General features: G+C 45.3%; 1 protein-coding gene across 7 annotated transcripts in view; it reads left to right on the forward strand.

Annotated features, from left to right (window-relative positions):
* RIMBP2 (RIMS binding protein 2) overlaps window positions 1–24,802 on the forward strand; it is a 119,005-nt gene that overhangs the window by 74,064 nt on the left and 20,139 nt on the right. For all 7 annotated transcript variants that reach the window (XM_087705800.1, XM_087705803.1, XM_087705805.1 and 4 more), the window contains 7 exons: window positions 3,998–4,149; window positions 7,019–7,095; window positions 9,863–9,972; window positions 11,513–12,310; window positions 15,928–16,079; window positions 20,223–20,681; window positions 23,899–24,048. In XM_087705800.1, coding sequence (XP_087561926.1) covers window positions 3,998–4,149; window positions 7,019–7,095; window positions 9,863–9,972; window positions 11,513–12,310; window positions 15,928–16,079; window positions 20,223–20,681; window positions 23,899–24,048 — 1,898 coding nt within the window. The remainder of the gene's footprint in view (window positions 1–3,997; window positions 4,150–7,018; window positions 7,096–9,862; window positions 9,973–11,512; window positions 12,311–15,927; window positions 16,080–20,222; window positions 20,682–23,898; window positions 24,049–24,802) is intronic.

Here is a 24,802-nt window from a genome sequence, read left to right on the forward strand (position 1 = left end):
CTCTTCCGGTTGATCTCTGTTTGATGTAAGGAAGTGACAGACTGTGGAACTAAAAACAGATCGATTAGCATTCGTGTAACAGGGAGGAACAAGGGATTTCGGAAAGGAAAAACATGTCATATGTCTGAATCATTTTGAAGAGTCATATCAAAATTGAGTGGCTGTGGTTGCCTGGATTATTTTAATGACTCAGAGTAGTTCTGACAGTTTGATAGTTACAGTTCTTTTAAATGTGATCTTCTAGAGAAAAGGGTGTTTCTAGGCAACTTGGCGAGTTACAGTAAGAAACTGTAAACTGGTGGTAAACTAGAACTATTTTGACAGACAAAAAATTGTACTCCAATGTCTTACTGATTGAGGAATGATGAAATGTTTGTTTTAAAAGAAATAAAACTTTTGAACAAAAAAAAAAAAAGAAAAAGAAAAATTGAAGTTACAATTGAATTGCATGGAGATATTTTTTTTAACCCGGATGAATGTTTAAACCAGCTTTTTCCAATTCGCCTAGCATTCCCGTTATGCTGATCCTACAATTCTTAGTATCCTTGACCATGTTAGTTTTAATCTATCTTCATATGTATGCATATATCATATCATATTCTATATATATATAAGGATGTAGGTATGTATGTTCCAGCATAACTCTGGAGCACCTCAAGGAATTTCAACCAAACTTAGTACACAGATGACTTACTCTCTGGAAACAAACACTGTGGGGGTAAGACACCCCTAAAGCCCTCAGAGTGTGTGTTCTGTTAAGATACAGCCTGTTGTACCTTAAAATGGCTTCTACTGTACTGCTGTAAAATGGCTTCTACTGTACAGCACAGTGAAGTTGCCATGGTAATGGCTTCACAGTACTCCACAAGGGGGCACCCTTGTGGGAAGTGGGAAAATCCAACATTAGAAATAATGTTTGGTCCGGACATTTTCCCCTTATAAATAAATACCCTGACAATGCTGGGTTATCAACTAGTACAGAATAAAAACCATCACTTTAATAACCATCTTGCTTGGAACTGCCTATATTCTTAGATGCTACCTCAATAATAGTTGGCTAGCACTTGAATTGTTAAACTTCCATTCATCATAATAACCACTTGAACACCATCAGCATTGATAATTAGTTGGAACAGTTTACATCCCGCAACAAGACTTTAACACCATCTGCCTATCCCAGGTCCTTGGGGAGATGTGATAACATGAACAAATTCAGTCTAAATAAATATCTAAACAGCAGGCTGGCAGGGTATTCTGGGAGTTGATGAAGCTCCCACAACTTCCGAAGGCAACTTCTGTTCCATTGGTTGATTGTTCTCAGTGTCAGAAAACTCCTCCTTATTTCTAGGTTAAATCTCTCCTTGTTCAGTTTCCGTCCATTATTCCTTGTCTGGCCTTCAGGCACCTTGAAAAATAGCTTGCCCCCTTCCTATCTGTGGCAGCCCCTCAAGTATTGGAAGTCTGCTCTCCTGTCTCCCCTGGTCCTTCTCTTCACTAGATTAGCCATGCTCAGTTTCTATAACCGTTCTTGATATGTTTTAGCCTTCAGTTGTCCCCTGATCAAAAGCAAAGGAAGATTGAGTTACAGCTGTACAGATGAAAACCCAGAAGCTACTGAGAGCTGAACCTGGGAGACTCTGCATTGTTTTAATCTGGGCAATCACTGTAATTAAATATGGAGGGCAGGGAGATCCATTTACTCAAGGATCTAGTGGAGCTCATAACTGATGGATCGATACTGATATGACTCGCTTTGCATAAATGTTCTTTTAAGTGCCAGCGATTAATATGTGCTTGGAGACCTTTAAATTAAGTCTGTCACCCTGGAAGCTTTTTATTTTCGTGTTGCTTTGTTTGGATGAAGGCTTCTTCGCTCCCTGAGTGGTTCGTTCTTTGAGCAGTTGGCTTGGAACTTGCTTACGGTCTTCTGGATTTTTGCATGACTGCTTCTGAGTTCCATATTGCTCGTTCTTGCTTTTATATTGCACCTGGCTCCCCCCAGGAATGTCAATTATTTTTATCTTAATGTCAACTCACAAAGCATCCCTGGTCTGCTCTCGAGTTGGCATAGGCAAGGGGGGGGGGACTGACGGAGCAGCACAGCAGCCACAAACAGAAGCACATTCCATGCATGCCTTTCTCAAGGTTGTCTCCCTGGTTACCCACAGGGGCATGATCTCTACAGCCCACAAACGTGCTCCGTTGGAGAATGTGATTTATGACACACTGTGAGGGGATGGGGGGAAACAGGGTCATAGTTGGGCTGTAAATTAAGTGGGATCAGAGCTGGCTTGACTTAGGTAAGTGCCAACACGTTGCTTCTATATTGCTTTTATTAGAAGCAATAAAAACTGGATTTCTTTTGAAGCTTGGCTCGAGGCTCATGGCATCGGTTGGAACCCTGACACTTAACTTTTGATAGAATTGGGTTATATTCAGGATCATCTTCTCAAGAACATTGAAAAAAATGAAAGAAAAAGAAAAAAAGTTTGGCTCATCCATAGGAGAGAATATTTGTAGCTCAGGATTCAACTGTGGGATCCTGGGGGGTTCTCTGAGTTTGTTGTTTTCTTGCAGAGGTTTCATGATTCAATTAATTAACAACATCACTGGGAGGAGTGGTGCAGTGGCCTAGGGCTTGGGTTGCATGTATAGGGGAAGGACAGACAGCGCCTGGTGGAGGAATCAAGAGAGTCATCAGCCTAGAGTTGTTACATTCCCACCAATGCTTTAATAGCAATAGCAATAGCAATAGCAGATTTTTATATACCGCTTCATAGGGCTTTCAGCCCTCTCTAAACGGTTTACAGAGTCAGCATATTGCCCCCAACAACAATCCGGGTCCTCATTTTACCCACCTCGGAAGGATGGAAGGCTGAGTCAACCCTGAGCCGGTGAGATTTGAACCGCTGAACTGCTGATCTAGCAGTCAGCTGAAGTGGCCTGCAGTACTGCACTCTACCCACTGCGCCACCTCGGCTCAGTAAGTCCATCCCTTCTTGAATTCCTTTGAGATATCTTAGCGCCAATTTCATGTTGACAAGATTTTTGTGTGGACTCTTAACTCCCTGATGTTGTCCATCCTAGTTCAGAGATTCCCTCATTCCAGGACCCTGTACGGGAACATCATTGAGTGGTGTGGTTGGCCTAGAGGTGGAGCTCTCGTTTCACAATCAGGAGGCTTGTGAGTTGGCAACAGGAAGGGCATCCAGCCAGTAAACACTCAGCTCCATTCAGTTGTCCCGACTCCACCCCGATGCAAGGGATTATGGGATCATTAAAAGACAAAAAAAAATCAGTGTTGGAAGGGAGTGGGGTTTGCAGAGAAGAACAGGAGGAGGAAGAGGAAGAAAAGGAGGAGCAAGAGGAACAGGAGTAGGTAGGTAGGTAGGTAGGTAGGTAGGTAGGTAGGTAGGTAGGTAGGTAGGTAGGTAGGCAGGCAGGCAGGCAGGCAGGCAGGCAGGCAGGCAGGCAGGCAAGCAGATAGATGGGCAGGCAGATAGATGGGCAGGCAGAGAGAGAGAAAGAGGCAGGCAGGCAGCCAGATAGACGGACAGGCAGGCAGGCACGTAGGGAGAGAGAGAGAGAGAGAGAGAGAGAGAGAGAGAGAGAGAGAGAGAGAGAGAGAGAGAGAGAGAGAGAGAGAGAGAGAGAGAGAGAGAGAGAGAGAGAGAGAGAGAGAGAGAGAGAGAGAGAGAGAGAAGCAGGCAGGCAGGCAGGCAGGAGATAGATGGACAGGCAGGCAGGCAGAGAGACAGGCAGACAGATAGATGTTTGTGTGTGTGTGTTTATTCCATTTGGATGTTGCCCAATTCTGTATTAATCCAGTTGGTTTCTATAATAATAAATAAATAAAGGCAAACATTGCAAAAACAATGAGAAAGTCGGTGTCTGTTATCCCAGAACTGCCCGAGGTTCATTATTTTTAATTCAGCTACAATTGCTGTGTAGGGCAACTAGTGTGACGTTCAGTTGTGTGGTTGCTTTTTCCTTGCAGATCATGAAAGTCCCTCCCGAGGCCAGTTTATGATCTCTGAGTGTACGCGTCCCCTGCAGCTGTCTGGTGACAAACCAGAGCAACTCTCCATCAAACCAGCTTTCCTGGTCCGCTCGCGTTCTGGCATCCCAAGATGCAGATTTGAATCAGACGTACGTAGATAATATACTTCCCTCAATAAGAGAAAAGTAAACGGATAGAAGAGAATATGTGTAGCTCAGGGTTGAACTCTGGGGACCTTGGTGCTCTCAGAGGTGGGTGGTCTTCTTACAGACGTTTCATGACCCAACTAGGAAACATCGTCAGTGCTAGAAGGGAGTGGGGTTTGCAGAGTGGAGGAGGAAGAGGACGGGGAGAAGGACGAGAAGGAGGAGGAGGACTGTGGAGTCCTTGGTGCTCTCTGAGTTGGCTGTCTTCTTGCAGATATCCCATGACCCAACTGGGGGAACATCGTCAGTGCTAGAAGGGAGTGGGGTTTGCAGAGTGGAGGAGGAAGAGGACGGGGAGGACTGTGGGGTCCTTGGTGCTCTCTGAGCTTGGTGGTTTTCTTGCAGACATTTCATGACCCAACTAGGGAACATCATCAGTGCTACATGAGAGTGGGATTTGTGGAGAGGAAGGGGAGGAGGACTGTGATCTGTGGAGCTCTTGGAGCTTGGTTGTTTTCTTGCAGATGTTACATTATCCAACTAGGTAACATTATCAGTGTTAGAAGGGAGGGAGGGTTGCTTTGCTCTCTGTTTTTTAAATAAGAACCTTGCCCTGCCAGGGTTGATGCGAGTGACCTTGGTGGTTCTTAATTAGACTATGGTTTACCATTTGTTAACTTTAAGTCAGTAGTTTCTCGATTGGGTATTGTTCCCTGCTTGTATATAAACAGAGAACAAACCCTTCCCTTCTAACACTGATGATGTTACCTAGTTGGGTAATGAAACATCTGCAAGAAGGCCATCAAACTCAGAGAGCACCCAGACCCATGAGTGGCTTCCTCCTCCTCCTCCTCCTCCTCCTCCTCCTCCTCCTCCTCCTCCTCCTCCTCCTCCTCCTCCTTGTCCTCTTCCTCGTCCTCCTCCTCACTCCCTTTCCTCTATTCCACAAGTCCTCACTCCATTCTAGCACTGATGATGTTATCCAGTTCGGTAATGAAACATCTGCAGGAAAACCACCAAGCTCAGAAAGCACCAAGGATCCCCACAGACAGTAAATAGTGCATCACACCTCAACTTAGTGTCATCTGTGTCTCTGTCGATGGATGTTCATGAATTTTCGCATGCAGAAGATTCAAGCAGTACTTCTCAAAATGCCTGATGAATCAGCAACAGTTGACGGTGTTAGATAAGCTCCCCGTTGGGAGAGCGAGTGAGTTCAGAGAAACATTGTGAAAGTTGTGTTGGAGAACACACAAACCAGCATACAGAGACACTGCAGTTTAAATAGGCTTTTACTTTCGTGGAAATAGAGTCTATCAAACAGTCCAGGTCATACACGGATAAGACAGTCAGTCATCAATGTCTTTCAGTTAAGGGATAATCCAAATAACATAGTCCCTAATCATACAAACAGTCTGGTACTCAAAGTTTGCTAGCAGTTGCAAAACTTACAATAGCTCACGGCACTTTCTGACATATTAGATTATATTCGTAACAGACAGTCCACTCCCAGTTCCAAAATTAGTTGCCCATGAGGGTTGTGTCAAGTTATAAGCTCAAATGTTGCAACATCTAGCAATTAACTTTGCTAGAAAAACATTTTTCCAGGCTCCGAAAGCCTATTGTCCATCTCATCGATCTTCAAAGGCTAGAAGAATGATTCAGGAGAAAAGTCACCAATTTATGGCCAGGGCAATTCCAAAGGTTCTTTTTTGTGGCAACTAGACTTCCTTGTCTTTTCTTTCGTTTCTCCTCCGAGAAGCTTCTTCAGCTCTGACTTGGATGGTGGGGAACGGAAGGATTTATACTCCTTGCAGACAGCTGGTCATTTGCATCCTTTTGGAGGGTCATTGAGGCCACTTGGAGGTTTATCTCTGTCCACAGGGTCACCTGAGTGATGTTCCTGGTTTCTGTAGTCTGTAATTTTTTTCCTCTGGAAATCCATTCCTACTCCCGTACCATTCAAAGGTTCTTCATCCCAAATTGCATAGCTAAAAGTCTGTAGAGATTCTCAGCCATCCAGGTCACAGTTGTCCCGAAGGTGCTTTTTCAGGAGGCAACTGGACTTTCTTGTTTTTTTTCTTTTGAAGATGTTTCGCTTCTCATCCAAGAAGCTTCTTCAGCTCTAACTGGATGGTGGGGAATAGAAGGATTTATATTCCTTGCAGACAGCTGGTCATTTGCATCCTTTTGAAGCACTTGGAGGTTTATCTGTGTCCTCAAGGTCACCTGAGTGGTGCAAATGGTTCCTACAGCCTGCAATTTTTTCCTCTGGAAATCCATTCCTTCTCCCACCCCATTCCAAGCGTCTTCATCCCAAATTGCATAGCAAAAAGTCTGTAGAGCAGTGTTTCTCAACCTTGGCCACTTGAAGATGTCTGGACTTCAACTCCCAGAATTCCCCAGCCAGCATTCACTGGCTGGGGAATTCTGGGAGTTGAAGTCCAGACATCTTCAAGTAGCCAAGGTTGAGAAACACTGCTGTAAAGATTCCCACTCATCCGGGTCTTCAAATAAAAAACAAGAAAGTCCAGTTGCCTCCTGAAAAAGCACCTTTGGGACAACCATGACTTGGATGATGGAGAATCTCTACAGGCCAGTGCAGTTCATTTTAGCACATTTCCATTTTTTATTAGCACCTCTGCATGGGCTGCTGCGTTTAATCTCTCTCTGTCTGTCTTTGAAATTATCACTTTCCTAAAAATATAAAGTGGTCTTCAGACTTTCACACATGCTTAATCCCTCCTGAGACACGGTTTTGGGATTCCCCCCCCCTTTCTTTGATGTTAAGAGGAATCCCATATTGTGTAAGGTGACGTCTGCAGGTGGACGACTCATCCTGTTTAATATCTTGTCCATGTTCTTGTTGCAGATGGAGAACGAACGGAATTCTAATACCTCAAAGCAGAGATATTCGGGGAAAGTCCATCTTTGCATTGCCCGATATAGGTAAGATGGTCTGCCCAATAAACACTGTCAATCTTATATTTATACTAGTTTTAAAATCTTTTTTTAAAATCTTTTTTTAAATTTTATTTTAATTCAAACATCATCTTTCATTAAACAGTGTGCAAATATTTTATACAATAGCAATTACAGATTGCAACCATATTTACTACTTTATCTATTCTTAACTTAATACTAATATACATACCTGTTCTGACCCTCCTCATTCCACACCCAAACACACTCCGAGTCAAAGATAAGTTATGGCATTTAATTAACAGACAGACAGGACCTTGGCAGCAAACCGGCACAGACAAGCTTGGGCAGCAATAAACACAGATAAGGCTTGGCAGCAAGCTTCTAACAATGTTCTCCGACATTCGATCCTGTGTTGACTTCTGCAAAGAGGGGCATGTGCACAAGTAGTCTTTTTATAGTCTGGAGAGGAGCCTAATGACCACCAGCTGAGTGCAATTACCTCCTGTAACTGTGCAACTGTTCCTGACGCCTATTAGCTCTTTGATGCTGTGCATCCAGGAACAACTCACTACTGGCGTCCGGCTCACTCTCCCTTGTCTCCTCCCCACTGGTCCAAGGCTCAGGCGCCTCTGGTGGCCAACCAGCCTCTCTGCGCCCTGCTCGGAGTTGGAACCCTGTCCAGGGTCCTCCACATCCTTCAGAGCCGACTCATCGGGCCCCTCGCTGTCAGAGTCTGGTGGCAGCTCCAACGGCTTCTGCTGGGCCACAACACATACCATACCTAATACTATAACAATCCTCTTCTTAACTGGTTTAACTTTGTTAAAACATTTTCTCTAGTTCACTCTTCTGCTTTTTTCCATTTTTCATATTTATTCTCTAACCATTGCTAAAATAATTCCCATATATTGTAATAATCAGATTGTTCCTTCTCTTTAATTTCAAGTATTAACCTATTCATTTCTGCACCTTCTAATATTTCCCTAATCACATTCCCATCAATAAGGATATCTTCATTTTTTTCCAATTTTGTGCAAATACAATCCTAGCTGAGTTTATTACATGAATTATCAAATATATATTTTCTTTACTATAAGTTTCTGGTAAAATCCACAACAAAAATAATGCAGGTTTCAGATCAATTGTTGTATCATCTCCTCCAACCATGTACATATTTTTATCCAATATTTTTTGGCTTTTACGCATGTCCATGCTAGTTTTAAATTCTTGATAAGGTCCTTGACCCAACCTTCTCTGACCCAATTTCTTCCAATAATTGACAGTGCCTGTCTTCCTCCATGATGCTAAACCATTTTTCCCCCAACGAGGTTATGTTGAATAAGACATACTATAATAGTTGAGTCATAATGCTAAACCACGATGACTAGATTTACCTAACTTCAGGCCCAAAATAATATCTCAGTCAATATCTGAATGCAGATGGTTATTAATAGTGACCTCCTCTTTATGAGTAGGGGCGCGATGGCTCAGTGATTAAAGACGCTGAGTGTTGACATCCAGCTCCAGAATCCAAATAAAGGTTCATTCCATTTCCAAAATCTCAACAGTTTATGGACTAACTGCATGGTAATGTCAAAGCAAAACTAACTCTGAGGTTCCCAGAATAAATAACAATAGAACAATAGAATAAAACTACAATAATTTCCCCCAACCTCTGTAAGCAAGTTCATTTTGTTATGGGAACTATCTGCTTCAACTCCACACCTTCTACAATGTCCTTGAAAAGGTTTCAGGCTTTCTCGCAGTCTTCAGCAGAATCATGGAGATTTTGTTTCTCCATCCAACCCATTCTAAAGCAACACCTCCCCCTCTTACTTTAGTGGCAAGTTGAAATAAAGAGGCACGTAGCTGCCAAAGTTTTATACTTGACACTGAGCTTGTCAGCCAACAGCCCAGTTCGAGACCCAAGTGCTGCGCGATGGGGCAAGCTCCCATTATTTGCCCCAGTTTCCGCTCACCTAGCAGTTCAAGAGTGTGCAAATGCAAGTAGATAAAGAAGGTTTCAGTGGGAAGGTAACCATGTTCCGTGTGCCTTTGTTGTATAGTCATGTTGGCCACATGACCACGGAAATTATCTTCAGATAGAAAAGAAACCACAACCACAAAAACAAGAAAAAAGAAAAGAAGAAATTAGGAAAAAGGGGGAGAAGAAGAAAAATGATTAAAAGTGGAATTTGTGAGAGCCTAAGAGAAGAGAGATAAAGGAGGAAGAAGGGGGGAAAGAGTTATATTAGTAGACTAAAGGGAATAGTAGTATGATTGGTATTGTTATGTAACTAATTAAGAAATAAAGTCATTATAGTATATTGTTAATTGTAGAAAAAATTGAAATGCTCTCTAAGTCAAAACATAACTAGAGGATATATATTATCCTCTAGTTTAGAGTTCTAGTTTACAGTACTAATACAGACTAATATAGAAATATGAAACGGTAATTGGGTGTAATTTTTGAAGGGGCAATTGAAGATATTTGTATGTATTAAGAAAAAATGAGTATGAAAAATGGAAAACAATGGAAGAAAATAATTTGGCTGAAAGTGAAAACCAAGCTATAATGTAAAATAGATTATGTAAATGAGAGGATGTAAATAGGAAAGATCCGGTCAACGCTTTGTTCCGATAATATGTATAAAGTTGTATTAAAAAATTTAAAAAAATTATCTTCAGATGACGCTGGCTCCCTTGGTCAAGAAACAGAGGTGGGCACTTTGAGCTTTACCTCTTTATGAAAGATCCTAAAGACAGATCACAACCTTCTGTTTTTCTCCAGTTACAATCCGTTTGATGGGCCAAATGAAAACCCAGAGGCTGAACTTCCTCTCACCGCAGGAAAATATCTTTATGTGTATGGAGATATGGACGAAGATGGCTTTTTTGAAGGTTTGTGGGAGATGAGGGGAGCCCTAGTGGTCCCTTGATTTAAATATTTTTATTGAAATCACTCCACCCTTGAGATAACAGAAGCTTTGTCAAACGTGAGCTGGTCAGGATCGAACTGTTGGCAGTGGGTAGAGTTAGCCTGCAATACTTCATTCAAACCAGTGGGAGGGAGGGAGGGAGGGAATGAAGGAAAGAAGGAAAGAAGGAAAGAAGGAAAGAAGGAAGGAAGGAACTGGCAATAGCCTTTAGACTTATATACCACTTCACAGTGCTTTACAGCCCTCTCTAAGCGGTTTACAGAGTCAGCCTCTTGACCTCAACAATCTGGGCCCTCATTTTACCCATCTTTGAAGGAGGCAAGGCTGAATCAACTTTGAACCTGGTGAGATTCGAACTGCCAAATTGCAGGCAGCCAGCAGTCAGCAGAAGTAGCTTGCAGTACTGCAATCTAACCACTGTACCACCGTGGCTCACAAAATTACCCTTATTCAGAGGTGGGATTCAGCAATTCTGACAGGTTTGGACTAATCCCATCACTGCTGGTGCCGCCTCCACCCGTTTTTGGGGGTGTTTTTCAGCCAGTTTTTTGGGTTGAAAATGCCTCAAAAGCGGCCTGAAAAATGACCCCAAAACAGTTTGAAAAAAGGCCAAAAACCATGCCAAAAAATGGGTGGGGCAGAGCTAGCCAGTAGTGGGATTAGCTGGCCCACCGAACTGGGCAGAATTTTAACAATTGGTTTGCCCGAGCTGATCCGAACCCGCTGAATCTCACCTCTGTCCTTATCAAATAATTAGTAGATGATTCTTAACTGGGAGAGGGGATGAACAGGATCTTTATGTTGTGGGAACACGCCTGATCGGTGTCTTCCTTTTCTCAGAGGTAGGATTCAGATGATTCTGACCAGGTAGCATAAATTTTGAGTAGTTCAGAGAACCGGCAAATACTACCTCTGACTTGACCTGCCCCCATCTATTCTCTGCCTCCTGAGTCCCAGCTGATCAGGAGGAATTGGGGATTTTGCAGTAACCTTCCCCCAGGAGTGGGGAGGGAATGGAGATTTTACAGTATCCTTCCCCTAAGAATGGGGAGGGAAAGGGATTTTGCAGTATCCTTCCCCTGAAGTGGGGAGGGAATGGATATTTTACAGTAGCCTTCCCCTGGAGTGGGGAGGGAATGGGGATTTTGCAGTATCCTTCCCCTGGAGTGGGGAGGGAATGGGGATTTTGCAGTATCCTTCCCCTGGAGTGAGGAGGGAATGGGGATTTTGCAGTATCCTTCCCCTGGAGTGGGGAGGGAATGGGGATTTTGCAGTATCCTTCCCCTGGAGTGGGGAGGGAATGGGGATTTTGCAGTATCCTTCCCCTGGAGTGGGGAGGGAATGGGATTTTGCAGTATCCTTCCCCTGGAGCTGGGGGGGGGAGAAATGGAGAGTTTACAGTATCCTTCCCCTGCCATGCCTACCAAGCCACGCCCACAGAACCAGTAGTAAAAAAAATTGAATCCCACCACTGCCTTTTTTCATATCTCTTTCTCCCTAAGGTGAACTTCTAGATGGACAGAGAGGTCTGGTCCCATCCAACTTTGTGGATTTTGTGCAGGATGAGTCTCGTTCATCTGGCAGTTTGGCCGGCGAGCCAGAGCAGAACGTTCTCAACCACAGCAGCCACCTGGTCGAAGGAGAAGGCCATTTACCGGTCCAGTTAGACTCCAGCGTCCTCAATAATGGTGCAGGGACTCTGGATGTGAACATTGATGAAATCGGCGAAAACATTGTGCCTTACCCTAGAAAAATTACCCTTATCAAACAATTAGCCAAAAGTGTCATTGTGGGCTGGGAAGCTCCAGTCGTGCCACCTGGATGGGGGACCGTCCATAGCTACAATGTCCTAGTCGACAAGGAAGTGCGCATGAGCGTCTCCCTGGGGAGCAAAATGAAAGCTCTCATAGAGAAATTGAACATCGCTACTTGCACTTATCGGATATCGGTTCAAAGCATAACCAGCCGGGGGAACTCCGATGAACTGCAGTGCACCCTGTTGGTTGGGAAAGATGTCATTGTGGCACCTTCCCACCTGAAGGTCGACAATGTCACCCAGATTTCGGCAGAGATCAGCTGGCTGCCAACGAACAGCAACTACAGTCACGTCATCTTCCTCAATGAAGAGGAATTCGACATCGTCCGGGCTGCCACCTACAAGTATCAGTTTTTTAACTTGAAACCTAACATGGCCTACAAGGTCAAAGTTTTGGCCAAGCCCCATCAGATGCCCTGGCAGCTGCCTTTGGAGCAACGGGAGAAAAAGGAAGCTTTCGTGGAATTTTCGACCTTGCCAGCAGGTAGGCCTTGAGTCTCACAAAGACTCCCACAGTTGTCCTTCTCCTCCTCCTCCTCCTCCTCCTCTTCCTCCTCCTCCTCCTCTTCCTCCTCCTTCTCCTCCTCCTCCTCCTCCTCCCTTCTAGCACTAATGATATTACCTAGTTGGGTAATGAAACGTCTGCAAGAAAACAATCAATCTCAGAGCAATAGCAATAGCACATAGACTTATATACCACTTCACAGGGCTTTTGAGCCCTCTCTAAGCAGTTTACAGAGTCAGCCTCTTGCCCCCAATAATCTGGGTCCTCGTTTTACCCACCTCAGAAGGATGGAAGGCTGAGTCAGCATTGAGCCTGGTGAGATTCGAACTGCCATATTGCAAGCAGCCGGCAGCCGGCAGAAGTAGCCTGCAGTACTGCATGCTAACTGCTGCACCACCACCAAAGACTTCGCCAGTAGGTAGGCCTTGAGTCTCCCAATGTTGGCGTCAGTAAAACAGAGATCCCCAGCTATTGCAGCTTGGTGGCTTGGCGCAGGGAGGCATGTGTGGGGCAGGCGCAGGCGCGCACACACAGCTCCATTTGTGAGTGGGGTTTTGTATGCGTGAGCATTTGCTTATTTCTCCCATGGCCCAGCTTTGAACAGGCCACAGCCCGGTAGTGGGACATGGCCTATTGGTTGGGGACCTGTGCAGTAGGGGACTGGAGGCTAAAACATATGAAGAATGGTTGCCATGATTGCGTATGTCTAATGAAAGTTTAATGAAAAGTGGCTCAGTGGATAAGACGCTGAGCTTGTTGATCAGAATGGTTGGCAGTTTAGTGGTTCGAATCCCTAGCTCTGCGTAACGGAGTGAGCTCCCGTGACTTGTCTCAGCTTCTGCCAACCTAGCAGTTTGAAAGCACGTAAAAATGGAAGTATAAAAATAAGAGCCACCTTTGATGGGAAGGTAACAGCATTCCATGCGCCTTCGTCATCTAGTCATGCCGACCACAAGACCACAGAGACGTCTTCGGACAGCATTGGCTCTTCAGCTTTGAAACAGACATGAGCACAACCCCCTAGAGCCAAGAATGACTAGCACAGATGTGCAAGGGGAACCTTTACCTTTACCTTAGTTTAATGAAAAGAAAGACTAGGGGAGACATGACAGCAATATTCCAATATTTCAGGGGTTGCCACAAAGAAGAGGGAGTCAAGCTATTCTCCAAAGTACCTGACTGCAGGACAAGAGGACATTTAGTCCACCCCCCCCCTGCTCAAGCAGGAGATCCTACATCCTATGGCAGTCCAACTTCCGAAGGCAACTTCTGTTCTATGGGTTGATTGTCCTCACTGTCAGTAAATTTCTCCTTATTTCCAGGGGAGACAGGATAGCAGTTGAATCTCTCCTTGAACAATTTCCATCCATTATTCCTTGTCTGGCCTTCAGGTGCTTTGGAAAATAGCTTGTTCCACTCCTCTCTGTGGCAGCCCCTCAAATATTGGAAGACTGCTGTCCTGTCCCCCCGGGTCCTTCTCTTCACCAGAATAGCCATGCCCAGTTCTTGCAACCGTTCATCATATGTTTTAGCCTCCAGTCCCCTCATCATCCTGGTTGCTCTTCTCTGCCCTCTTCCAAAATTTGTAAATGGAAAACCGACTAGAAGGCAGTCCAGTCTCTTCTTGAAAGCCTCCAGTGATGAAGCTCCCACAACTTCCGAAGGCAACTTCTATTCTACGGGTTGATTGTCCTCACTGTCAGTAAATTTCTCCTTATTTCTAGGTTGAATCTCTCCTTGGTCAGTTTCCATCCATTATTCCTTGTCTGGCCTTTGGGTGCTTTGGAGAATAGCTTGTGGCAGCCCCTCAAATATTGGAAGACTGCTATCCTGTCTCCCCTAGTCCTTCTCTTCCCTAGAGTAGTTCACCAGGCCCAGTTCCTGCAACCGTTCATCATAGGTTTTAGCCTCCAGTCCCCTCATTATCCTGATTGCTCTTCTCTGCACTCTTTCTAGAATCTCAACTTCTTTTTTATAGTGTGGTGAGCAAAACTGGATGCAGTTCTCTAGATGTGGTCTTGCTAGTTGTCTGTGGCTCCATCTGTGTCCCTAAAGCCAGTTTCTGAGCCAGCTGGGATGCTCTTCTCTATGAAAGTTTTCACTGCTTGCTCAGTTCAGGTTGCAAAAACCATGAGAGAACTCATGAAATATACATCTCCTTAATAGTTGAAGTAGTTATTTTTAGGCGATTCTTCCACCTAGCGCTCTTCTATTTCCGGACGGGGGATTTATTTAAAGAGCAAGGGCGTGCTCACAATGCAAAGTTTTTCAAAAAGTTTCCAAAGGACTAGGATCCTTCACAGTAGATCAAGCCTGGCCTGGCTTTTATGAATGGAGGGTGTGTTTGTGAATGTAGGGGCTCTCCGGGGAAGATTATTTAATTTAAACCAGGGGTCAGCAACCTGCAGCTCTGGAGCTGCATGTGGCTCTTGTGTCCCTCTGCTGCGGCTCCCTGTCACTCAAAATATGTGTCACAATCGCCTATGTACGACATCCGCCAGCATGTGATTTATTGAGGTTTTCGACCCCCGGTAGATTAACCATGGATAAATCCAAGAAAAGAAAAGTTTCGGAAGAAAACAGAACGTGTAATTCAACTACATAGGCTAGTTTTGTGGCCGCTCAGGAAATAGTCAGGCACGGGAAGGGTTTTGTGGCTCCCAGTGTTTCCTTTTCTGTGGGGAATGGGTCCAAATGGCTCTTGGAGTGTTTAAGGTTGCCGACCCCTGACTTAAACGGAGCTTTGTCTGTTCAGTGGATGGGTACGAAAATTCTGGCTGAGTTCTTGCAAAACCAAAGGAGAATCTACCAGATGCATTCTCATCACACGTCGGGTTGGTTAGAGGTTTTCGTGGTTTTTGTGCAGGCTGTTAGCTGATTGGTCCAAGATATTACACGGATCAGCGTGGTGTAGTTTTTACAATGGCGGATTAGAGTTGGTAGAATGCAGGAGCGAATCCAAGAGTTTAGGAGAAGAAGCAGTGAGGTGAAGGTAAGAGACCTAACAGATGTGTTTGTACAACGAAGTGTTTGATTTGTCAGGGAGGAGGGGGGACCAGGAGGAGGAAGAGGAGAGCAAGAGGAGGAAGGGAGAAGCAGGAAGGGGACAGGAGGAGGAGGGAGGACCAAAAGGAGGAGGGGAGGAGAGGAGAGTAGAAGTAGGAGGAAAGGAGGAGCAAGAGGAAGAGGGGAGCAAGAGGAGGAAGAGGGGAGGAAGAGGAGGAGGGGAGGAGGAAGGTTGCAGGAGGAGGAGAAGGGGAACAGGAGGAGAGCAGAAGGCGGAAGAGAGAAGCAGGAGAGGAGGAAGAAATATTAGAGGATTTCTATGATTCCAGGTGTTTAGGAGAGGAAGAGATATACTCTAAGCTCAAGGTAAAGACCTAGTAGATATAAACGTACCACCAAGAATTTGGTTTGTTAGGAAGAGGAAGAAGCTATAAGATATTTCAGGATTCGTCTGATTCCAAGGGTTTAGGAGAGGAAGAGAGATTTTGGGTTTAAAGGAAAGACATAATTTGTCCCGCCAAGAATGTTCTTGTCAGCCAGTGGAAGAAAAAGAGGAAGCTATATAAGATCTTCCATGTGTTCAATTCCAGGTCCACCAGCTCCCCCTCAAGACGTCCGAATTCAATCCGGTCCAACTCCTGGAACTATCCTGGTTTCTTGGAAGCCACCAGTCCTCACCGCTGTGGGGACCTCCAATGGAGCCAATGTGACTGGCTATGGTATTTATGCAAAAAGCCAACGGGTAGGTGTCTGTACTTAGAGGAACCTTACATTGTTGAGGGTTTTTTAAAAAAATAATCTAAGGGTGATGGTCAAATTTGCTGAAGGGGCAGCTGTTCAGCTTCATCCTAAAAAGAGACCAAGGTATCCTGGTCTAGATATCAAATGAATGACTCATTGGGACCCCAATGGGGTGACCTGGGGCATGGCACAGGGGCAATATGGGCAGCTGGCAGTTCAAATTGCCCCTTTATTGCTCCAAATTGCCCCAAATGCTCCCACATTTCTGGCAAGTCCCAGAACAAAGTAATCTCTCTCTCTCTCTCTCTCTCTCTCTCTCTCTCTCACCCACACACACACACCAGTGGTAAGTTGCTCTTACCGTCGCTACCAGTACACTGATCGCGGTCTGTTTCTGCACGAGCCTGAGGTGCGCTGCGCACACATGCACAAACCACTTCCTCTGCAACACCCAGCTGCTTGTTGGGGCACACATAAGCACCCTATGCTGTGCGCGTGTGCACAGTGCGCCTTTTGGCATAAATACAGCTATAGAGCTTGGGTGGGCTGGTGGGCCAAATGAGCCACTGTACCAGTATGCTCTCAGCTGCTCCAGGCCACTACCGGTACGGCCGTACCGGTCAGGACCAGCAGCAACCCAACACTGACACACAGACACAAACACACACACACCAACACACACAACGCTCAAGCAGCCTCTGGCTGCAAGTAGTTCAGCACAACACTGTGAACACAACGGCTGCAAAGAAATCCAGCAGGGCAAATCAAGGAGTCTAGGAAGCAAAGGAGCAAGGCAAGTAATCCAGAAAGAATTCAAGGAATCCAGAAAGAATTCAAGGGATCCAGAAAGAATGCAAGGGATCCAGAAAGAATGCAAGGGATCCAGAAAGAATGCACTCAACACTCCAGGAATTCAGTGTTTGTTCCTGACAAACACTCCTCCCCACAGCGTCTCCTTAAGTCTCAGTCCCCAGGTTTGCCTTGTGAAGAGGGGCGGGGCGCTCTCCTCCTGAGTAGACGAGTCAGTCTGTGCTGTTCGTGCCTTCTCTCCACTCTCCGTGCTTGAGGATCAGGAAGGGGTGATCTTTACTCCTCACCTGAACTGTGTCTCAAATTCACTGCTTAGCGTATTTTGGTCATCCTGCCCCACTTTTTCCCTGCATACAAGCCATCCCAATCAGGAAAGGCCCTGGCCTGACTGGGCCTGCTCTCCCACCTTTCTCCAAAGCCAACAAAGCCGCCCCTCAAGCTCCCTCAGCTCCAGTTCCAGCTCATCTTCCTCCACAGATTCAGGCTCCTAAGCGGGCATGACACCCCTTATCAAAACAATTGAACCAGAATCTGAAAATAACATTTAACACAACACAGTACTTGAGCAAAATGGTTCGGTTGAGATTGGCATGTGTGGGACTGATTGGGGTGGGTTCAGTGGTGGGTTTCAATTTATTTTACTACTGGTTTGCTCATACGTGCATGCACGCTTGCACGACGCTTCTGTGCATGTTCTTAACCGGGGCGAACGAGCAGAAACCCACCTCTGGGTAGATGTAGGGGTGACCCCAAAATATAATTTTATCATATTTTATCTATATCTTACATTATTGTATTTTGTTCCATTTTCATCTTAGATTGTATTTTATTCCAATTTCATTTTAAATCGTACTTTATTCCAATTTCATTTTAAATCGTATTTTATTCCAATTCCATTTTAAATTGCTTTTGTCAAATTTCAGTAATCATTTGCTTCTGGAACTCTGCACTTTGATATGGCCCAAGGGCCAATCAGAGAGACCGCCTCCTGCCAGTCACCTCCCAAAGACCTATTAGATCCCACAGACTAGACCTCCTCCGGATTCCATCTGCCGGCCAATGTCGGCTGGCGACCCCCCGGGGGAGGGCCTTCTCTGTAGCTGCTCCGGCCCTATGGAACGATCTCCCCGTGGAGATCCGGACCCTTACTACTCTTCCGGTCTTCCGCAAAGCAACTAAGACCTGGCTGTTCCGGCAGGCCTGGGGCTGTTGAATTATCCAGCCCCATCCTATGTTATGACTGTTGCTGAATTTTTAATTGTTGTTTTATTTTTGTACCCCCCTTCCCTTCTTATTGTTAGCCGCCCTGAGTCTTCCGGGAGTAGGGCGGCATACAAGCTAAATAAATTCAATTCAATTCAATTCATTCATTCAATCAATCAATCAATCAATTAAAAAATAAATAAAAAAGAGAGACATTTATTCTGATGCAGCCTAGAAAATGGAATTTATTATCCATTTCTGGCACAATCGGACATATTTTTTTGGGAACCTTTTGCTTACTTAATTGAAAAGCAATTCTTTACTTAATCGATCAATTAATTAAGCTACAAACTGGCAAATTTACACTAGGGATTTCCTAGGGTTTCTTTGACTGCATTAAAATATCTTGCTTTTTTGTTTGTTTGTTTAGATGTGCCAATTTTATTTTATGGTGCAATAAAATGCCCTTCCTCAATTCTGCATAATTCTAATTCACTTAATCCTGGCTTGTTGGGCAGGGCTTGTCAATACCGGATGCCCAGAATTGGATCCAGAGCTTGAAATGGGATCAGATCTTGGCCAAAGAGGGTGGAATCATGCTTAAGAAATTGCATTTCTATGATGTGACCTAAGATTGCACATTTATTTTGCCTGGTATTAGTTATATCACCCTGCTGACTCTTATTCAGCTGGCAGTATCAAGTGTGGCTCTCATTCATGTTCCTAATGTGAGGGGGCCTTGGTCTCTCTGAGGTTGGTTCTTTCCTTGCAGACGTTTCATTGCCCAGGGCACTGATGATGTCACATAGTTGGGTAATGAAATGTCTGCAAGAAAACAACCAAACTCAGACAGCACCAAAGACCCCACAGTCATTCTCCTCCTCCTCCTCCTCTCTTCTAGCACTGATGATGTTACCTAGTTGGGTAATGAAACATCTGGAAGAAAACCACCAATCTCAGAGAGCACCAAAGATACTCTCCCCAGTCATTCTCCTTCTCCTCCTCCTCTCTCTCCTCCTTCTCCCTTCTAGCACTGATGATATTACCCAGTTGGGTAATAAAACGTCTGCAAGAAAACCACTAAGCTCAGAGAGCACCAGGGGCCACTCATTTCGACCCTGAGCTACAAATATTCTCCTTTACCATTCCTAACGAATTTGCATCTGTCCCTGTATTCAGGTGGCCGAAGCCATGTTTCTTTTCTTTTTTAAAGTTTTTTATTTATTTTCCATTTTAAAAATTATAAACATTTCACCTCTCCTTAAGCAGTGTGTCTTCTGGGTACAAATATTTCTGTGCAACATCCTTCCACAAATTATATACATTGAACAATTATATCATGTGTAATTCTTCATTTCCTTCATAACACATTTTTTAAAATAAAAATACAATAATAGCATTAAACATAATTATTCTCGTCATACTCATGTTATCAGTTGCTGTTTTATTCTTATCTCTCTCTTAATGTATCTTCTATTCTTGTTGTCTTCCTTTATTTCCAATTTCTTTCTCTTTATAGCAATAGCAATAGCAGTTAGACTTATATACCGCTTCATAGGGCTTTCAGCCCTCTCTAAGCGGTTTACAGAGTCAGCATATTGCCCCCAACAACAATCCGGGTTCTCATTTTACCCACCTCGGAAGGATGGAAGGCTGAGTCAACCCTGAGCCAGTGAGATTTGAACAGCCGAACTGCTGAACTGCAGTCAGCTGAAGTAGCCTGTAGTGCTGCATTTAACCACTGCGCCACCTCGGCTCCTCTTTGCACACCTCACTCCCTTCTAGCACTGATGATGTTACCTCGCTGGGTCATCAAACGTCTGCAAGAAAACCACCAAGTTTAGAGAGCACCAAGGAGCCCACAGTCCTCCTCCCCCTCTCCTCCCTCAACCCCTTTCCCTTCTACCACTGATGATGTTACTGAGTTGGGTCATCAAACGTCTGCAAGAAAATCACCAAGCTCAGAGAGCACCAAGGACCCCTAGTCCTCCTCCTCCTCCTTAAACCCCATTCCCTTCTAGCACTGATGATGTTGCCTAGTTTGGTCATGAAATGTCAGCAAAAATGATCCTGAGCTACGAATAATCCCCTTTATTGTTCCTAACGTATTTGCATCTCTTCCTGTATTCAGGTGGCAGAAGCGATGTTTCCAACTGCAGACAACAGCATTGTGGCGCTAACCAAAATCCAGAGCCTGGATGCCAGAGAAGTCCTCGTCCGGACCATCTCTGCCCAAGGGGACTCCGTGGACTCGTTGAGCGCTCCCGTCCCACCTGACTTACTGGTGCCTCCTCACCCTCCGCCAGCTCCCAAATCTAAGCCATTAACAAGTGCCAGTATCCCAGATACCAAAGAAGAACATTTGTGTCCCCACGGAAAAAGGGACGACTCCTGGGAACAGACCCGTGCGGCCTCCCCTGTCCGCGGGCACACTCTGGAACCGCCCAACTTCCACAGCCCACTTCACGGACAGCGCTCGCCATCTCCCAACCGGATCCTTCCGCAGCCGCAGGGCACCCCTGTGCCTAACACAGTCGCCAAGGCCATGGCACGAGAGGCGGCTCAGCGGGTGGCGGCCGAAAGCAACAGGGTGAGCAGAGTTGCACATTTCCAACAACCGCATGGCGACTTCCCGAGTCTGGTTTGGGCTGGGGGTGGGTTTTGTTCGTTCATTGGAATAGTTTCAAGGGTTAGTTTGCCTCCTGTTGCGGCCCACCAGCGGCCAGCAGAGCTGGCAGCATATTCGGACAGTGAGGAGGTTGGGGAGGAACCTGGGCCAGTCCTGGAGTCTGGGGAAGGCTCTGATGAGAGCTCTGTGTCAGAGGCAGAGTGGGGGCCAGAGCCGTCTGACAGTTATCAGCTGCCTTCAGAGTCAGACATCAGTGAGGCAGAAGAACAGCTGGAGCCTGTTCCCAGTGTGTGCATGCGCAGAGTTGCCAGACAAAGGGAACAGCTAAAGAACAAGAGTCGACTTGGGAGTAAGGCCACAGGTGGAGGGTGAATGGCCCCTCCCAGAGGAAATAAAAGAGGAGCGAAAGGGGAGTGGAGTTTGCAGGAGACCATTAGTTCGCTTCGTTGATTCGTGACTCTCTGAGGCTCCTTGCCAAGCTGCAGATATCGGCCTGGCAGCTCTCCAAGCCAGAGAAGGTCTGTGACTGTAAATCCTCCCTTGAAAGACTTTGCTGGATGTGAATGAGCAGAATTCACAGTCAATTAATAAAAGGGGTTTTTGTCGGGACAAGGAGTTTGCTTCAGGCTCTTGGGAAGCCTCGGTAAGAACACCTCCACTGACAGCCCAGGATTTTGAGAGGGAGGAAAAATGGGTTTTGGACAGTGGTGGGTTTCAAAAAATTTTGGAACCTCTTCTGTAGGTGTGGCCTGCTTTCCAGGTCCATTGGTGGAACCTCTTCTAACTGGTTCGGTAGATTTGACGAACCGGTTCTACCGAATAGGTGCGAACTGGTAGGAACCCACCTCTGGTTTTGGAGGTAGAAATATAGAAGGAATGTGTGTTAATTGGGGGAACGTTGAAGTCCTCAATTCTCAGTATGGTTTATCAAAAGTGCTATGGCAATGGAACTCATACATACATTCATACATACAGTACGTATATATTTATTAGAATTAGAATTCTTTATTGGCCAAGAGTGATTGGACGCACAAGGCATTTGTCTCTACTGCATAAGCTCTCATTGTACATAAAAGCTACATGTGATAAAGCATGATCCTAGTTATCATAAAAATAACTTTCATCGTAAATCATAAGATACAACGCTTAGTGATAGAATTAACATAAATCATACTGGGAAATTAAATAAAACAGTATAAATCATAAAGATACAAGGAGCAGAGTTATAGTCATAAGTAAAAAAGGATATAGGCAATAGGAAAGATGAGGAGAATAATAGTAATACAGTCTTACTAAATAGTTTGACAGTGTTGTGGCAATTAGTTGTTTAGCAGAGTGATGGCATGGGGGGGAACTGTCCTTGTGTCTAAGTGTGTGTGTCTATATGTATATATATTTGTCTACACACACACACACACACACACAGATGAATCATTCCCCTGACTCAGTTGATAAGGGAGAAGAGCCTGTGGCTTAGAGGTTAATACAACTGCCTAATATGTAAAAACAGCTCAGGTTCGAATCCCAGTAAGGGTATGGCTAGCTGATGAGAGCTAAATAGCTTGAAATAGATCTATACTAATCTCCCTTCATTTATTTATCAGCAAAAATGCAACACAAAAATGGTTTTTCTGCCTGGAAGACTCCTGGGGTGGGGCTGAAAGGCAAAAGGGAAGCAGTATGCTCGCTCCCATATTTGCGCATGCCACGTGCTTTGACAAAAGAAAAAACAATATATATAAGTCAATAAGTCAAGGTGTGAAGCGAAACGTTCATTAAGTGAGTCCCCCCCCCCATTTTACGACTTTTCTGGCCACAGCTGTTAACGTCAATCACTGCAGTTGATAAGTTAGTCACCAGGCTCTTAAGTGAGTCTGACCCTTCCCCATCGACTAGGCTTGTGAGAAGGTTGCAAAAGAAGAACCATGTGAGCTTGGGACACTCGGCAAACCTCATAAATATGTGCCAGTTGCAGAGAGCGTCTGAATTCTGATCCCACGATTATGGGGAAGAAGGTGCAAAGGTCATATAACTCTGAAAAACGGTTGATGTCACATGTATAAGAGCCGAGGTGGCGCAGTGGTTAAATGCAGCACTGCAGGCTACTTCAGCTGACTGCAGTTCTGCAGTTCGGCTGTTCAAATCTCACCGGCTCAGGGTTGACTCAGCCTTCCATCCTTCCGAGGTGGGTAAAATGAGGACCCGGATTGTTGGGGGCGATATGCTGACTCTGTAAACTGCTTAGAGAGGGCCGAAAGCCCTATGAAGCGGTATATAAGTCTAACTGCTATTGCTATTGCTATTTTTCCAGTGCTGTTGCAAATTTTGAACGGCCCCTAAACAAAGCATTGTAAGGGAAAGCCCACCCGTACCGAAGGCTTGCTAATTATGAATATTCATGCTTAACCTCACCTATCGCTTGTTCCTATGCATGAAGTCCTAAGGCAGTGATGGTGAACCTTTTCGGCACCGAGTGCCAAAAAGGGAGCGCACGCACTCGTCAGGGCCACAACCCGGAAGAGTAGCATGCGCATGCTGGGAAATGAACTTCCAGGGCATGTGCACCGCCCAGCTCGTCTTCCGTTTACTGACACGCATGCGGGTATGCAAAATCAGCTGGCCAGCAGGCACGCTCATGCCGGAAAACGGAAGACCAGCTCTTCCAATTCCCAGCACTGCACGAAGGCCAGCCGATCGTCACACGCGCACCAAGAACCCAGAAGAGAAACAGGCGACACCACATGTGCCAGGTGGCATGGCTCTGAATGCCGCTTCATCCATGTGTGCCATGGGCTCACCATCACAGACCTTAAGGCAGTGTTTGGACTGGTTTGGGCAAACCGGTAGCGATATGGTGGTGTGGGTCGGTGGAATTGGTTCCCCGGTATCTTCTGCTGTCGCCGGCATCTTTCTGTGCATGCTGGCATATTTTTGCACATGAAAGGGCAGGCGGCGCATGTGCAAAGCGCCCTCTCAGCAACCTGGTAGTAAACCAGTTAGGAGTCCACCCCTGTCCTACCCCTACCCCAGGGGTAGAAAACATGGATGCAAACGTGTTAGCACAGCATCTCCCTTTGACCGTCTCCATTTAGAAAGCTGCAGGTGCCACCTCTGCCCCCTTGGCACCCTGGGAGTGGCTCCTTTTTCTCATCCCCTTTTCTTTCCTGGAACCCCACAGATGGAGAGGAGGCCCGCCTTTCCAGAAAGAAGCAACGCGATGCAGTATCCCAACTCGGATGAGGAAGAAGACGGCTACGACTCGCCCAGGGTCAAGCGAAAAGGAGCTTCGGTGGATGACTTTTTGAAGGGCTCCGAACTTGGGAAGCAGGTAATGGGCATCTCCTTGGCAATGGGGTCAGGAGAGCAAAACCATAATTCCTAAGAGAGATGCTTTATTTTTTTCTCCAATTTTTTTTATTCTCTTACATACCATTGTAAGTTTACATTCACATAATTGTTCTTCTTCTTTACATTTGTCATTCTTATATATTTGTTCTTCCATTTAATAGGTTATAATATACAGTTTGGGTTGCTTTATTTACCATCCCTTCCACCTGTTTTAACACCACCTCATTTTCCCTTTCTTTTCGCTCTCCCTCCCTTCTCTACTTCCTTCCTTCCTCCTCTCCTTTCCCTTCCTTCTTCCCTTACCTTTCTCCTTCTCCTACTCTTCCTTTTTTCCTTCCTACCCTCTCTCCTTCTCTTTCTCTCCCTTCCACCCTCCTCTCCTTCCCTCTTCCTGCTTCCCTTACCTCTCCCCTACTCCTCTTCCTCTTCTTCTTCCTACCCTTTCTCCTTCTCTTTCTCTTCCTTCCACCCTCCTCTCCTTACCTTTTCCCTAAGAAAGATGCTTTCGAGGTTCAGCATCTCTTTCCTCTTTAATCTATTTTCAAGAAAGAGGGAGAAGATTTACCAAAAAGATCTCAACAAACTTGAACAATGGGCCCAATCCAACAAGATGAATTTCAGCGTGGAGAAAAACAAAGGGGGAAAAATCATGCTTTTTCAATTGGAAAAATATGATTAAAAGACCATATATCTAGAATTGTATTTGCAGAACGATGGGAAAACGATGAGAGTCC

The sequence above is a fragment of the Thamnophis sirtalis genome, unplaced genomic scaffold, assembly GCF_051295495.1.
Source record: "Thamnophis sirtalis isolate CommonGarterSnake01/CBP01778 unplaced genomic scaffold, rThaSir2_p1.2 scaffold_2, whole genome shotgun sequence".
NCBI classification, from domain to species: Eukaryota; Metazoa; Chordata; class Lepidosauria; order Squamata; family Natricidae; genus Thamnophis; species Thamnophis sirtalis.